At 43.5% G+C, this 14,342-nt stretch overlaps 1 protein-coding gene across 1 annotated transcript; it reads left to right on the top strand.

Moving 5' to 3' along the window:
• Positions 1 to 1,344: 1,344 nt before the first annotated feature.
• Positions 1,345 to 12,260, top strand: LOC139326264 (vomeronasal type-2 receptor 26-like). The gene is made up of 3 exons (XM_070956419.1): positions 1,345 to 1,584; positions 10,404 to 10,530; positions 11,332 to 12,260. The coding sequence occupies exons 1-3, from the start codon at positions 1,345 to 1,347 to the stop codon at positions 12,258 to 12,260; spliced, it is 1,296 nt and encodes a 431-aa protein (XP_070812520.1).
• Positions 12,261 to 14,342: the final 2,082 nt, after the last annotated feature.

The following is a 14,342-nucleotide window of genomic DNA, read 5'->3' as shown; positions in this document are numbered from 1 at the left end:
TTGCATCAGCCCTTTTGTGCGATGCCCTTGAGCATTAACTTTCAAAATAAAGTAAATTTTGGCTCCAACTCAGCTGGCAGCTATTTCAGATCTGTGGCAGGCTCCAGCATTAACTGGCCCCCAGAGTTTTGTCTTTCATCACTATGCAAACAAATATCAGATTTATTTCGTTCTTCAGCCACAGGTGCCGTGTATTCCCTGCATGGAGCTCCCAAATCTCTCAATTCTAGATAATGGATTTAATTCTATCTCTGCTCCTGTTATTTTGAATCACATGGGGATTATTTCCCTTTCATTTCCCTACAGAAAATTTCCCAACGATCTTTGACTGCAAGAACTACTTGAATTATCCAGGGATCCCTCCTGAGAGGGAGAATTATGATAAAAGTTTCAGCTCTGCTCTTTGGCCGAATCCTCCAGGGGAGACTTTCGGCAGAGAAATATGGAGTTTTGGGACAGGCAGAGTCTGTGCTCTTGAATGTACGTCTCTCTCCTTTCCAGGTGAAGCTGAGTGTTTCTCTGTGTTGAGAAAAAGCAACTGGATCATATTCCACCTTGTGAGAGTCCTTTGATTCTTCCAATTCTTCTTTAGAAACAGGAAAGGGATTCATTGATTCATACCATGAATTATGGACCTCCAGCTTCTGCTTCTGATGTTGCTTTTGTCCCATCCAGTCTCTGGGAAGCTGAGAATGAAATGCCCGCTGAGTTTGGAGAACCAGGATGGGAAACCATGGAGCTACTACAGACCAGGAGACCATCTGATCAGTATAGTCACCAATGGAAAGGAAAGATTGCATGCAAAGTTGCTTTTCAACGTGGCTCCTTCTCTTCAGTTTGTTTTCCGTGATTCGTAAGTCATTCAGGGTGATGGAGTTGCACTCCCTCCATTCTAACACTCTCCTTCTTTTCAGTTTTTTATTTTTCATTTCTTCCTATATTGGGGAATATGTCTAATTTCCTGAATGATTTTGAGTTCCATGGTTTCTCTCTATGGGCTGATTTTGTGAAAGAGACTCAAAAAGGGGTCTGAAAAAAAGCTGAAAGGGGTGCAGATTATTTTCTTCCATCAGTTCAATCCTTAATTTATCACTTGAATAATGGATTTTATTCAAAGTAGTGGTGGAATCAGTTGTAGTTGCTGTACCTCAGCCCATTTCCATATTTGTGTAACTGATCATTGGTTTTGGATCAATGTTGGTTTAAGGCTCAGTAGGCTTGTGGAGGATTATATATATTATATATATCAAAAGTATTTGTTGTGGCTGTTGATTATAATATTTTTTAAACAATAGGAATTCTTATGTTTTTTCATATGGCTTGATTTTAATTTTTTCCATTCAAATGGTCAACAAGAATTCCCAGCTCCTACACAATCTCACACTGGGGTACAACATCCATGACAACTATTGGAGCACTTTCCACACCTCAGATGCCTTGGTGGACATGCTCTCCACTGGAGAAGCCAATGTCCCCAACTACAGCTGTGGAAGGAGGGAGAACCTCCTGGCTCTTCTTGATACAGCTGACAGAGACATCTCCATCCAGATGTCAACATTAGGAGGCACCTACAAAGTCCCACAGGTTTGTGTGTGTTTTTCTCCTTCTGGTAAAGTGAGGGGTGGGTGGTGGGTCATGTCTTCTCCATGGAATTCAAAAGCTGCTTTTCTCCATATTAGCAAAAACATCAATATTTTACCCCATTATGTTCATGTTGAAAGGCCTGAAATGCAAGCAATACGTTCCCTGGAGAAGACATTCTACCAACTATTTAACTGATCAAAAAATATCCCTGGTTGTTGGGGCCTCTATTGGCATCTTCATTTTCACACATAAATGATGCCTGCCCTATCCACTCAAATTGAAGTTGGCAATAGAAGCATTTTATCCATCTAAAATGTGGAATAAAAATTATTCTAGCAATTATAGGCCAAATAGACTAGCAGATATTGTGGCTAAAATATATGCCATGATCTTCTTAGTTAAGATTGAGAAAAATTCATTCCTTGCAGAAGAAGCAGAAGGTTTTAGGTAGAATTAAAAGCTATATAGATATTATAAGAAATAATGCATGTTAATAATCTAATATTGGCAACAAATTTGTCCTGAAATATCTTATCTATATCAATGAGGTAAAACAATGTTTGCTGCTTTCTAGATGTTAGTGCAGCATTTGACTCAATAAACAGAAAATTATGATGGAGAAAATGTTTTGCCCTCAAAATGGAGCTCAGCCTGTTGGCCCTGATCCAAGCCCTTGTTTGAGAGGGAGGTTTGGGCTCAATGGAGCCATGAGAAGAAGGATCTATGCTTACCAAGGGGGAAGGGAAAGTTGCATATTTGAACCTTGTTCTTCAGTCGAGATATGAATGACTTACTAGGACTAATTCAGGGTCAAAAAACAGATCATAAATAAATGTTATTTCATTCTTTGACAAAAATGACTAAATTAGTGGACCAATGAAATGCAGTGCATGTAGTATACAGTACTTGGATTTCAGAAAGGCTTTGACAAAGTAAACCACAACCTATTTCTCAGGAAGCTGAAAATATGTGTGATGGACAGCATCACCCCCAGATGGGCTCAGCCTGTGGTCCTCAATGGAACTATGTCTGCATATTATATTATAAAAACGATGTAGAGACTCTGGAAAGACTGCAGAAAAGATGATTAAGGGCCTGGAGACTAGAACATTGAGGAACAGTTGCAGGAATTCAGGATGTCTAGTCTAGTGAAAAGGACTGGGATGACATCATAGCAATGTACCAATATTGGAGGGGCTGCCATAGAGAAGAGGAGGTCCACCTATTTCCCAAAGTACTAGAAGGCAAGACAAGAAACAAAGGAGGGAAACTAATCAAGGAGAGAAACAACCTAGAACTAAGGAGAAATTTCCTAATGGTGAGGAATGGAGTGTCTACCCTTCAGAAATTGTGGGTCGTCCATCACTGGAGGCTTTTAAGAAGAGACTGGACAGCCACTTGTCTGGAATAGTATAGATAGATACAGATTAACAGAGTTGGAAGGGACCTTGTAGGTCATCTAGTCCAAGCAGACCCTACACCATTTCTGACAGATGACGGTCCAGTCTCTTCTTGAAAGCTTCCAGTGATGAAGCTCCCACAACTTCTGAAGGCAACTTTATCTCTTTATTTCAAGGTTGAATCTCTCCTTGTTCAGTTTCCATCCATTATTCCTTGTCAGGCCTTTGTCCGGCCTTTGGGTGCTTTGGAAAACAGCTTGACCCCCTCCTCTCTGTGGCAGCCCCTCAAATATTGGAAGACTGCTAAATTCCTATTGGAATACACTGATTTATACAGATAATGTGATATTATCATACTTACACATTGGATTGTATAGACTTGGATTGTTTTGTCTTAATAATTATCTGATAATTTATAAAGCAAGTTCAAAAGTGATGGTCTTTGTGAAATGACATCATAGCCATAGATGGTCGGCCATTAGAGCAAGTAACACCTTTCCTTACCTGGGGTTGTTTTCTCTGAGCCTGAATCTTGGCTCCCTCATCATCCAAGGAGCTCAGTTAGAGAAAGGGCAGGAGTGAAAGTGGTGCTTAAATGAAAACCTCATAGCTCTCCAGCTTCCTCAGCCCCAGTTATTAAAGTATCTGAGGCCCAGTTTTCCCCCATGTTCTTCCATCAATCTGATGTTTGGGGCTCCAGAGAGAAACCACCAGCAGAACCAACCCAATCTCAGCCTCTGAGGAGGATCTTGGGGTGGGTAAAATGGCTCCAGCTGCTGCCCTCAGAGCTGATTTATTTTATTTTATTTAAATTTGTATACCGCCCTTCTCCTACTGGACTAAGGGCAGTGCACAGCCAAGTAAAAAATATTTCAATACAAAATTTAAAAATTTAAAAGAATTATACACTTTGGCCGAAAATTTAAAAACCTCACAAATAAAACCCATTAGACAATTAAAAATCTAATATCTCAAAAAGAAAAGGGGGGGGGTGTTTCACGCCAGCCCTGCTTGATGGAAAAGAAAAGTTTTTAGGGCACGGCGAAAAGCCCGGAGATCTGGTATCCTCCGTATCTCCGGGGGCAAATCGTTCCAGAGGGTGGGTGCTGCCACAGAGAAGGCCCTCCCCCTGGGGGTCGCCAGCCGACATTGCCTGTCTGATGGCACCCTGAGGAGTCCCTCTCTGTGGGAGAGTACTGGCCGGTGGGAGGCTATTGGCGGCAGAAGGCGGTCCTGCAAATACCCAGGTCTGATGCCATGGAGCGCTTTAAAGGTGGTAACCAGCACCTTGAAGCACACCCGGAAGTCCACCAGGAGCCAATGCAGCTCACGCAGGAGAGGTGTCACATGGGAGCGCCCCCTCGCTCCCATAATCCCCTGTGCGACCGAATTCTGCACCAGCTGGCGCCTCTGGGTGCACCTCAAGGGGAGCCCCATGTAGAGAGCATTGCAGTAGTCCAGGCGGGAAGTGACGAGTGCCTGAGTGACTGAGCATAAGGAGTCCCGATCCAGAAAGGGACGCAACTGGCGAATCAGGAGAACCTGATGAAAAGCCCCCCTGGCCACGCCCGTCATATGCTCTTCTAAAGACAGCCGTGCATCCAGGAGGACGGCCAAGTTGCGAGCCCTCTGAGTCATGAGTCAGAGCCTCAGGAAATGGCCCAAGCTCCATCTGGAACCTATCAGGATCCATCAGGCACCTGGGGCAGAACCATCTGGTTTTTTCCACCTCCCTGCGGCGGGGTGTGGTGGTTAGAAAGTCAAGCCTAAGAAGGGAATGATCCGACCATGACAAGAGCTCAATCACTACTGCCCCCATCTCAAGATCATTCGTCCACTGCCCAGAGACAAAAATCAAGTCCAGAGTGTGTCCTCCTGTGTGAGTGGGTCCATGAATTAGCTGGGTCAGGTCCATGGCCGTCATGGAAGCCATGAACTCCCGAGCCACCTCAGACGTTTCGCCGACGAAACTTTAGGAATTTAGGAATTTACACAATTTCTCCTTTGTCTAAATTCAGAAAATATGGGCATTGGCATAAAATTTAATCTATGGAAACTGACAGACTCTGAAAATTGTGGCTGTTGGAACAGAGAAAACTTCAATTAAAGACCAAACTTGGATTACGACAAATCTTATTAGGGTTTGAGGTCTGCCTGTTTCTTGTATAACTGGAGAAAGAAGTTAAAAAAATTCCTCCAGAAAGAATCTGGGATAGAGAACCAAAAAAAGATGCAGCAATCCTCAAAAATTATAATAGGCCCTTTATTGGAATAGAATACTCCAATTGGCATTTGCATGTGTTAATCTAATTGTGATCAACTGTAGGGATGATACAGTAATATGATTTACATTTTTATTGTTTTTTAATTTGCTTATTATTTTCCATTATTATGATACAATCTTGCTAATATTCTATCTTTAATATTTAAAACAATGTCTGATTAACAAACTTTTCTAATACATTCATGAGAACCAGGCTGGATTTATTAAAATCTAATATTTTGGACTTGATCTGATCCCAAATGTAACACAGTATTCTTCGTTGCTTTTATAGATCAGTCATACAATTGTTTCAGAGGCTGTGAGTGATAAAAGTCAATTCCCCTTTTTCCACCAGATGTTCCCCAAAGAAGGATTCCACTACTCAGCAATTGTCCACCTGCTCCTCCACTTCAGATGGACCCTGATTGGCCTCTTTGCTTCAGACACCGAGAAGGGAGAGAATTTCATGAGGATTTTTCCTCTTGTGCTTGTCAGGAGAGGAATTTGTGTGGTTATATCACAACTGTTCTCAACAACTGGATATACAGCATACCTCAGGGATTCCCTCTCTAAGTGGAGACAAGTCAACGTCTTTGTTTACTTCATGGAATATGAGTCCATTTGGGACAGAATTCTTCCTTTCCATTTAACGTTTATGCGTCTGCCAGGACCCATTGAAGGGAAAGTCTGGATCCTCACAAATTTTTGGGGGTATCCAATGAACAAGCATAGACTTCTCAAATACATCCATAGTATTTGGAACTTTGGTTATCTGCCAAAAGAAAGGCCAAAAGATTCTGCCTTTGAACCCTGTTTCTTTGTGGAAGAAAAGTTTCAAGATTATTATTTCCGCTGTTCTCTTTCAAAGAATGTCTTTTCTGTCAAAGGCCGCAGAAGATGCACCCAGAAAGCCCCACTGGAGACCCAGAAAAAAAGAAACAGGATCCGGGCCCCAAATTACTATAAATATTACAGTATGATGAAGACTCTGGCCCAGGCCTTGAATGCTGCTTATTCCTCCAGATTGAGGAAGAGGAGAAGGAAGGAGGGAGAAAAGAGTTTGGGGTCTCCAAGGCTGCAGCCGTGGCAGGTATGGGGTCCCGATATGGATCCATCAATCTTAGATCCTTTGGAGGAGGAATCCAGAGGAGAAGGAGGGGAACCAACTCAACAGATCTGTCCAATTCAATTACTCAGGGAATAATATTTCCAAAGAGTAGATACCATGGCATTTTAATATTAAACTCTGCTAATTTGAAAATGCTGTGTTCTTTTTTGAAATTAATTCCCGTATTTGTGGGTTTGTGATGAGCATGGTGGAATTTCCCCTTTGTTCCGTCCCCACTGCAGGTGGGTCTGTGTGCAGCTCAACAGGTAGCTAAACCCCCCTATTCTCCTCCAGTGAAAGGGAGCCTGGGGTGGATCTGGGTGTTTCATTGGGAGACAAGGGCAGGGAGAAACTGAGGAAGTGCAAAGAGTGAGAATCAAAGATAAATAGGAGATAGGCAGCATTAACTGACAGCCAACAAAGAAGCAGCTGGAACCTCTCCAGGGATGCTCCGTGTGAGGGACGGAGGCCTCCGGATGACCATGTGTCTCGGTCAAACCGGCTGCTTCCATCTCCTCCAAAGGCTGAGAGAAAAGGGAGTCTGGCTTCAGACCATACAGTTAGGCTTATCTGCCCCCGGCCACTAGTGGGGCTACAGCAACAACGGCACAATAGATACATGTTGTGGCATGACAACTTTTATAAATTTGGAGGGGACCCTGAGACCATCTAGCCCAACCCCTCCTCTCTGCAGGAATCCCAGTTAAAGCTTCTCCGACTGATGGCTGCTCAGTCTTTGCACTCAAATAATCCATGAAGAGGAGACTGAACTTCTCTGCTTCACTGGCTCAGTTCTAAACAGCTCATCCTTTTATCATATTTTTTTCTCTCCTTCAGCTAAAATCTCCTCTCTTGTAACTGAATTCATTTTTTCGTGTCTGACACTCTGGAATAATAGTGAGCAGATCTTACTCTCGTGTGTAACGTGTGTCAGTGATTGGAAGCTGCATCCTCCCTTCTCCAACCGAGAGATTGTGTCAGTTGGAAAAGGGGCTCCCAGACTCCTCCTGACCTTCAGCTCTTCTCCTTGTTCTCTTTCCTCAAGACTAAGAGCAGCTCCTTTGATCTCTGCCTTGGCTTATTTCTCCTTCCCTGAAGTTCACGTAGATTTTGGGCAAATTCTCCTCCAAGCTTGGTGCCTGCAAGGGGACCTGGTCCTTGAGTTGGGGTCTCCCCAAACCACAATGTTCACTTCCTGAGATTCTTAAGGCTGCATTTGCCTTCTTTCCATGAACATCTCCCTGCTGACTCAGATTCTGTTCCCAGTTAACTACGATTTTGAGATCATTTCCACAAACATAAATATAAAGTTTGGTGTCCCTCATCTTTCTTCCAGTCCACCATTCGTGTTCTTATATGATACTTTATTGTTAGTCAAGTCCTAGTTGCTAAAAATCAGATTTTTTCTATTGCTTTTTACTCATGTACCCTTCTCTGTGTCCTAATCATAAATATTGTTTCTGGAAACTTGATATTCCTTTTATTAAATTTTATTTTATTCAAAAAGGTAAACTACAAGTTTAGGAAAATAAAACTATTACAAAGACAAAAATAACTAGACAATTTTTTTTTTAAATTGTGCATTAAAAACAGACAAAAACTTGCATATTGCCCCCCCAGTTGAATACAATACAGCAATAATAGTTTCTCCCCCTTGCAAAATAGGCCCACAATTATAAACTACACATCTATTTGCAACTACTTGACCTGTCATCTATCTGCGGTATATAAGAAATGTAGTTAACAGGCCATCCAACAATAAAGTTAAATTTAAAAACTTCAAAATGGTCTATTATCTGCTATTGTATTTAACTCAGAGAAAAATTACAGGAGATTCTTATCTACCACAGACCACCACAATCATTATCTCTGCTCCATCCAGAATCTGTCCAGGGTTAAACACCTTTTTTTGATTCTTAATAATAATGCATTTCCTTAATTTTTTAATTAGGATCTTTCCCAACAACTGTTTTCCATTCCCCAAAGTCACAGGACCTCCTGTAAATTGAAACACGACGACTCTTAAAACTTGTTTTCCAGTTAAATATGACAAGTCCATTCCCCAATCTCCCTCAATCTTCTTGAAAGAATCCATTTCTTCAGTCATCCGTTCTGTCCACTTTGAGTCTTCAGGGTCCATGGCCTCTCCAGCCATCTCCAAGCAGCCTCCCTTCAAACCAGACTCTTTCTTCAGGGATGCCAGAAGCAAATTAATTTCCAGTCCATCCATCCATTCAATCCATCCGATTCAACAATTGTAGCTTGCTTCTAATTATTGCCTTTAAGTTGATTTAAAAGCATTGTTATTTTATCAAACTTTTTAAATGAAGTTTCAAATAAGGCTTGTAAGTTGAAAGACTTTATATTCTTTAAATCACATCAAATTAGCTTATTCTAAGATTGTATTAATTACCGTATTAATGACAACATAGAAAAATTGATGATCAATGGCAAATTGTTATTCATCACCTTCAAGTTTCATAGGAAAGATTTAAAAGGGTTAAACATTATTTGTGTATCATTTTGAAGACAGTTTTTATCCACTTATTATCCAGCCCTCGGGTTTCTAATCACATTACAAAATTGTTTGTGAGTCCTTTACTGAAATCCAGTTATGTCACCAGAGTTCCCATAATCTATTTAGGAAGTGTAATGATGTGTGAGAATGACTTTTGGGATGAGGGGAAGAGAGGCTGCCTAGGGAAGGATCAGAGAAGATGGGAGAATCCTGCAGCTGCGTAAAGGGAGAGAAAGAAACTCAGAAAGGTTCCTGGCTAACTTTTCAGGCTGAGAAAAGAGTTGGTGGGAGATTTCTTCTTTCAGAGTTGCAAAATTTTGTTAATTTTGCATTAAAATTAAATAGAATTAGCACATCTGGAGGTGTTTTCCATCAGGATGACCAGGGATAAGATTAGTTTGACAACTTTCTTCTTGATCAACCCAGGCTTTCTGGGAATCAACCTGTTGTTTTCAAAGAGTTTATAAATCATATTTTTTCTCTCTGTTCATTTTATTTGTCATCTGCTCTAGAATGTTCCCTATAATTGACCAATTGTGTCCATTATATTTTTTCTATAATTTGTCAGTATATGATTGACACATTTTTCTTAAACTTTTTCATTCACTTATGAAGATAATGGCAGTATTTGTGTCCTATTTAAGCATATTTGGAGATCAGACAATTGTAGAAGAAAGATTCAATGTGGGATAAGAAACAATTTTTTCTTTTTAAATTCCTGGATATTCCCATTCTAGTTTCATCCCTTTCTGGAGAAGAACGAGTTTTTCAATATTTCTGAGAGAAAACTGTATGTGGACCAAAATGGAGAAATAACGGCAGATCTGGGTATCAAAATCTTCTTGGTTCTCCCCAAGGAGGATGTCAGGAGAGAGACTCTGGCGTATTTTGAAAGACAGACACTTACTATCAGAGGAGGTGCTCTTTCACAGCTAAAGTTGCTCAATAAGGTGGGAGAAATTTTGCTGTCTTTTCTCTGTTTTCCAAAGCCTGAAGTCCCATTTCAAGTGGGCAAAGCCTGGAGTCTCCAGGGTGGTTGGCCTCCCATGCCAGGTGGTGTCATCTCATGGAAGCTCTTCAAGAGACGGGACCTAAGTGGAGTGGCTTTGCCATGTTTTATGGAAACCTTTCAAGATCTTACTGGTCAGAGGTTTCTTCATCACAGTTTTTACTCTACGTTAAAAAATCTAATGGAATAAAAGCTTCCTAAATCTTTTACAGTAAACTTTGTTCTCAGTTTTAATAAGAATATATCATCATACTTTAAAAAAAATCAATTCCATCCCTCAAGACTTTATTAAATAGAAAAGTACTTTATTGTAATGTTAAATTCTGAAAGCAAAAGGGAGGAACTAAACGAAGAACCTGCCAGTTGTTTTACCTCCTGCATCTGTTTAGAAGTAGTCAGAGGTTTCCTATTCATCTCAGTGAAGACCAGAGGCTACTTGTCTCCCTCCCTTTCTACCTCCATTCTCCATGGATGGAGAGTCCTAACATCTTTTCTTTGGCATTCCTTGTTTCTCTTCTCAGTCCTTGCCGCAGTCCAAATGTGTGGAAAGTTGCCATCCTGGATTTGTCAAGAGGGCTCGAGAAGGAGAGCCAGTTTGCTGCTATGACTGCGTTCCTTGTCCGGAGGGGACCTTCTCCACTCAGGAAGGTGGGTCACACTGAGGAAAACGGGAGGCTTTGTGGAACTGGATCCCTCCAGAACCTTTTCATGAAAGTGGAAGTTAAAAGGCAGATGGAAGCTCACATGGGTTTTTTATTTTTAACCTGCACAATTTCTTACCTAAAAGGAACTAAATCAAAAAGACTTTGAAGGAAGGGTTGGGAAGAGATGGGAGCCGAGAGACAGTGGCTGGCCCAAACCTATCTATTCCAATTTCATGTTTAAAGTGAAAATTTCTCTTTAGTGTGGATGTTTCCTGCCACATTTACCTCTCTGGAACCATCTGAGTTGTTTGAAACTTGAGGAACTGTCTTAGATCCATCACCTGGAAGGATTACTATGATACCTTCTACATGGGCCTCCCCTTGAGGATCTCTGAGTTGCTGGTCCACAGGGAGGTAGTGTGGACAGTTATGGGGAACCTCATTACACGAATATTCTGACAGCCAATTAAATATCCCAGGATAGGAACCCTCTGAGTCAATATATTAAAAAGTGCCATGGGTCAGGTCTCAGGATGTTTGCTTAGAAAGATTAGCTGATTCATTATTAACCTCTGATAATGTAGGTTCCTATGAAGATTCTGCACATTAACCAGTGAATAATTAACATCCTAGGACTTCCTCCAGTTTCATAGACTTCGCTCTACATTTGTTTGCAAATACCTATTCTTTTCATGAAATTGTTAAGGAACATATCTTAGAAAGTGATCCTGCTATCAGTTTAAGATCTTTGTTGAAAGATAGAAGGATAGAATATTAAAGAAATATTATTTTTTGGCTTTCTCAGATACACAAATGTGCACCAAGTGTCCAGATGATAAACATCCAAATGTGGACAGAGTCCAATGTATACCCAAAGTTATAACCTTCCTGTCTTATGAAGAACATCTGGGCATCATCCTGGTCTGTTTTGCCCTACTCTTCTTCCTAACCACAGGACTTGTTTTAATCATCTTCATTAAATACCGAGAAACTCCCCTTGTCAAAGCCAACAACCGGGACCTCTCCTACATCCTCCTGGTCTCCCTCCTGCTTTGCTTCTTGTCTCCTCTTCTCTTCATTGGTCAACCAAGGAAAGCCACCTGCCTTCTCCGACAAACAGTTTTCAGCATCATCTTCTCAGTTGCCGTTTCTTCTCTCTTGGCCAAAACCATCACGGTGGTGCTGGCCTTCCTGGCCACAAAACCAGGAAACCGAGTGAAGAGATGGTTGGGGAAGAGCTTGGCCAACTCCATCATCCTTTGTTGTTCTGCAGTCCAAATTGTCATCTGCTCCATCTGGCTGGGAGTTTCTCCCCCCTTCCCTGACTCTGACCTCCACTCCCAGCCTGGAGAGATCATCCTGCAATGCAACGAAGGGGCCGTTGTCATGTTCTACGTCACCCTCAGCTACATGGGCTTCCTGGCTGCCATCTGCTTCACGGTGGCTTTCCTGGCCAGGAACCTGCCTGGGGCCTTCAACGAAGCCAAGCTGATCACCTTCAGCATGCTGGTCTTCTGCAGTGTCTGGGTGACTTTTGTGCCCACCTACCTGAGCACCAAAGGGAAATCCATGGTGGCTGTGCAGGTCTTCTCCATCCTGGCCTCCAGTGCTGGTCTGCTGGGCTGCATCTTCATCCCCAAGTGCTACATTATCCTTCTGAGGCCAGACCTGAACACAAAGGAGCAGCTCACAGCCAGAACAAATGTAAAAGCAGGAGACATAACACAAATATGATATTGGAAGAATTATTACATTTTCTTTTATTTGAAAGGAGATATTAAGTCCTTATATAGTATGCAGAAGTCAAAGAAAATCATATCTATATGTTCCACAATGGAAATTTTTGAATGACTGGAATTCTTGTTGTTCCCTCCCCTTTCAATAAATCTTGCTAAAGAGAACTCTGAGAGTTATTCAGAGGAATTTGCCAGCTACTTTATGTGACACTTATAGAAAATAATGTGGGCACTTGTTCCTACTGACAGCAGCTAAAAGTGTGTGTGTGAGAGAGAGAGAGCAGGAAAAGAGGCCAGGAGGAAGCTGTGGGAACAGCCTGGTTCTGTGGGCGTGGCTTGGTGGGTGTGGCTAGGTGGTCATGTGACCAGGAAATCACACTATCAGACTTTACACAAAAATAACACAAAAGCTACACAACTGACTCAGACATAATGCAAAAGCAGCTGGACTTCACACAAAATGTCTGTCACAGAGAGCTCAAAAACAAACTATCACACTTTATACAGAAATTGTGTTTTGTGATGAGTTCCCCCCCACCCAGAAATGTGCATATTCCAGCTGTGGAACAAGAAGCATTCCTAAAACAAAATGTTCCTTTTTATTTTATTTTTTTTATTAAAATTATCATGGCACAAAATAGAAAATAAAGGTAGGAAAGAAATGGGAAAAGGAAAGAGAAAGAAAGGAGAAGGAGAAGAGTGGAATAAAGGGGAAAAGAAAAGAAGGGGGAAGAAAAGGAAAGGAAAGGAGTGGAGTGGAATAGCTGAAAAGTCCGAAGTCCAAGAAAAAGGCTTCTTCCCCCCAATTCAGAACCGCCGATTCCTCCTCTGGGGTTGGAAGCATCGCGCCAGGACACCCCCCTCCTCCCTCCTTCCTTCCTCCCCCCCCCCATTCATTGAAGGTGAAGATTCTGCCGTCGGAAGAGTTGCTGCCTGGATGAGGAGGGGGGAGAGGCAGAGGGGGGAGAGAATTGGGGGTCACAGACAGACACCCTCCAATCTGAAGGGAAGACAGGAAAGCCCTCAGCTAAACCAGGAAGAGGCGGAGAGGATCTGCAGGGATCCCTCCTAATCCAGAAGGATCCTCCTTCCCTCCAGCCCCCCTCCCAATAACACCCCCCCCCCGCGCCTGACAGCTGCTGTTTTCTTCTTTTGCCTCCCCTAGCCAGCCTTTTTTCGTCTCTGCTTCTCCCCCCCCCTGGAATTATAGAGGCGGAGGGGGGGCAGAAGCAGCCCCTTCCTTCAGCGAAGCCCCCTCCGGGTTTCCAAGGCCCAGGAGCCGCTGCGATGTCCCTGGACTTCTCCGCGCAACCCACCCTCCGACAGAAGCAATTCAGAGATCCAGTAGATTCCGCTCCCGCCCCGCCCGCCAGCCCACCCGCCCTGCCATTGGCTAGCCATTCCTGCAGGATTCGCACCTTCTGCCCTCGGAGGTTGGGAATCCACCTCCCTTCTAACCTGGCTGCCTTCGAGTTCGATCCCGGACTGAGCGCCGCTCGCAGGCTTTGGGGAGCTGAGGCTTTCTCACCCCAACCCCCCCAACCCCGCCCCTTATTTTCGAAAAAAAAAAAGAAAGAAAAGACGGGAATGAGAAATATGAAGAGGGATTTCTGTGTCCCCACCAAAAAGGCAATTGCAAAGCAGGAGGGGGGAACTGGCACAGAAGGGAAGGAAAGCTTCTCCCCCCCTTAATAAAGGACCCCCAGGAAGAGAGAAGCGAAAGGAAAGGAGGGAGAGAGAGAGAGAGAATGACAGCGCAGCCCCCCCACCCCCCAGGCCAAGCGTCCCGCTGCTGCCCCGCCCAGCGCCTCCAGGGCTCGGCAGAGAGAGAGCCCTCCTCGGAGCCCCGATAGGCCACGGAGCCCCTCCAGCGGAGCCTGAGCGCCGGGGGCTGTGCAGGGGCTGGAGGGCCGGGGCCAAGGCTAGGCAAGCCCCCCGCCCAACTTCTCCGGAGGGGCTGCGGAGTTCCCGGCCAGGCTCCTCCGGGGCAGGGAAAGGACTCGGGGCCGCACCTGGCGCTCTGCACATGCTCGGGTGCCCCGCGTCGCTCTCGCAATCAGCCCGCTCAGGACCCAGCGGG

Source organism: Pituophis catenifer, unplaced genomic scaffold (genome assembly GCF_029215685.1).
Source record: "Pituophis catenifer annectens isolate HBS135680 unplaced genomic scaffold, rPitCat1.0.hap2 SCAF_21, whole genome shotgun sequence".
NCBI classification, from domain to species: Eukaryota; Metazoa; Chordata; class Lepidosauria; order Squamata; family Colubridae; genus Pituophis; species Pituophis catenifer.
Note: the sequence above shows the minus strand (reverse complement) of the source record. Positions and strands in the feature narration are given on the sequence as shown.

What these genes read in the sequence shown, in the direction of transcription:
- LOC139326264 (XM_070956419.1), top strand. Translation starts at nt 1,345, where the DNA reads ATGGTCAACAAGAATTCCCAGCTCCTACACAATCTCACACTGGGGTAC. An exon ending in GCACCTACAAAGTCCCACAG is followed by an intron (nt 1,585 to 10,403) that starts GTTTGTGTGTGT and finishes TTCTCTTCTCAG; the next exon opens with TCCTTGCCGCAGTCCAAATG. An exon ending in GACCTTCTCCACTCAGGAAG is followed by an intron (nt 10,531 to 11,331) that starts GTGGGTCACACT and finishes TGGCTTTCTCAG; the next exon opens with ATACACAAATGTGCACCAAG.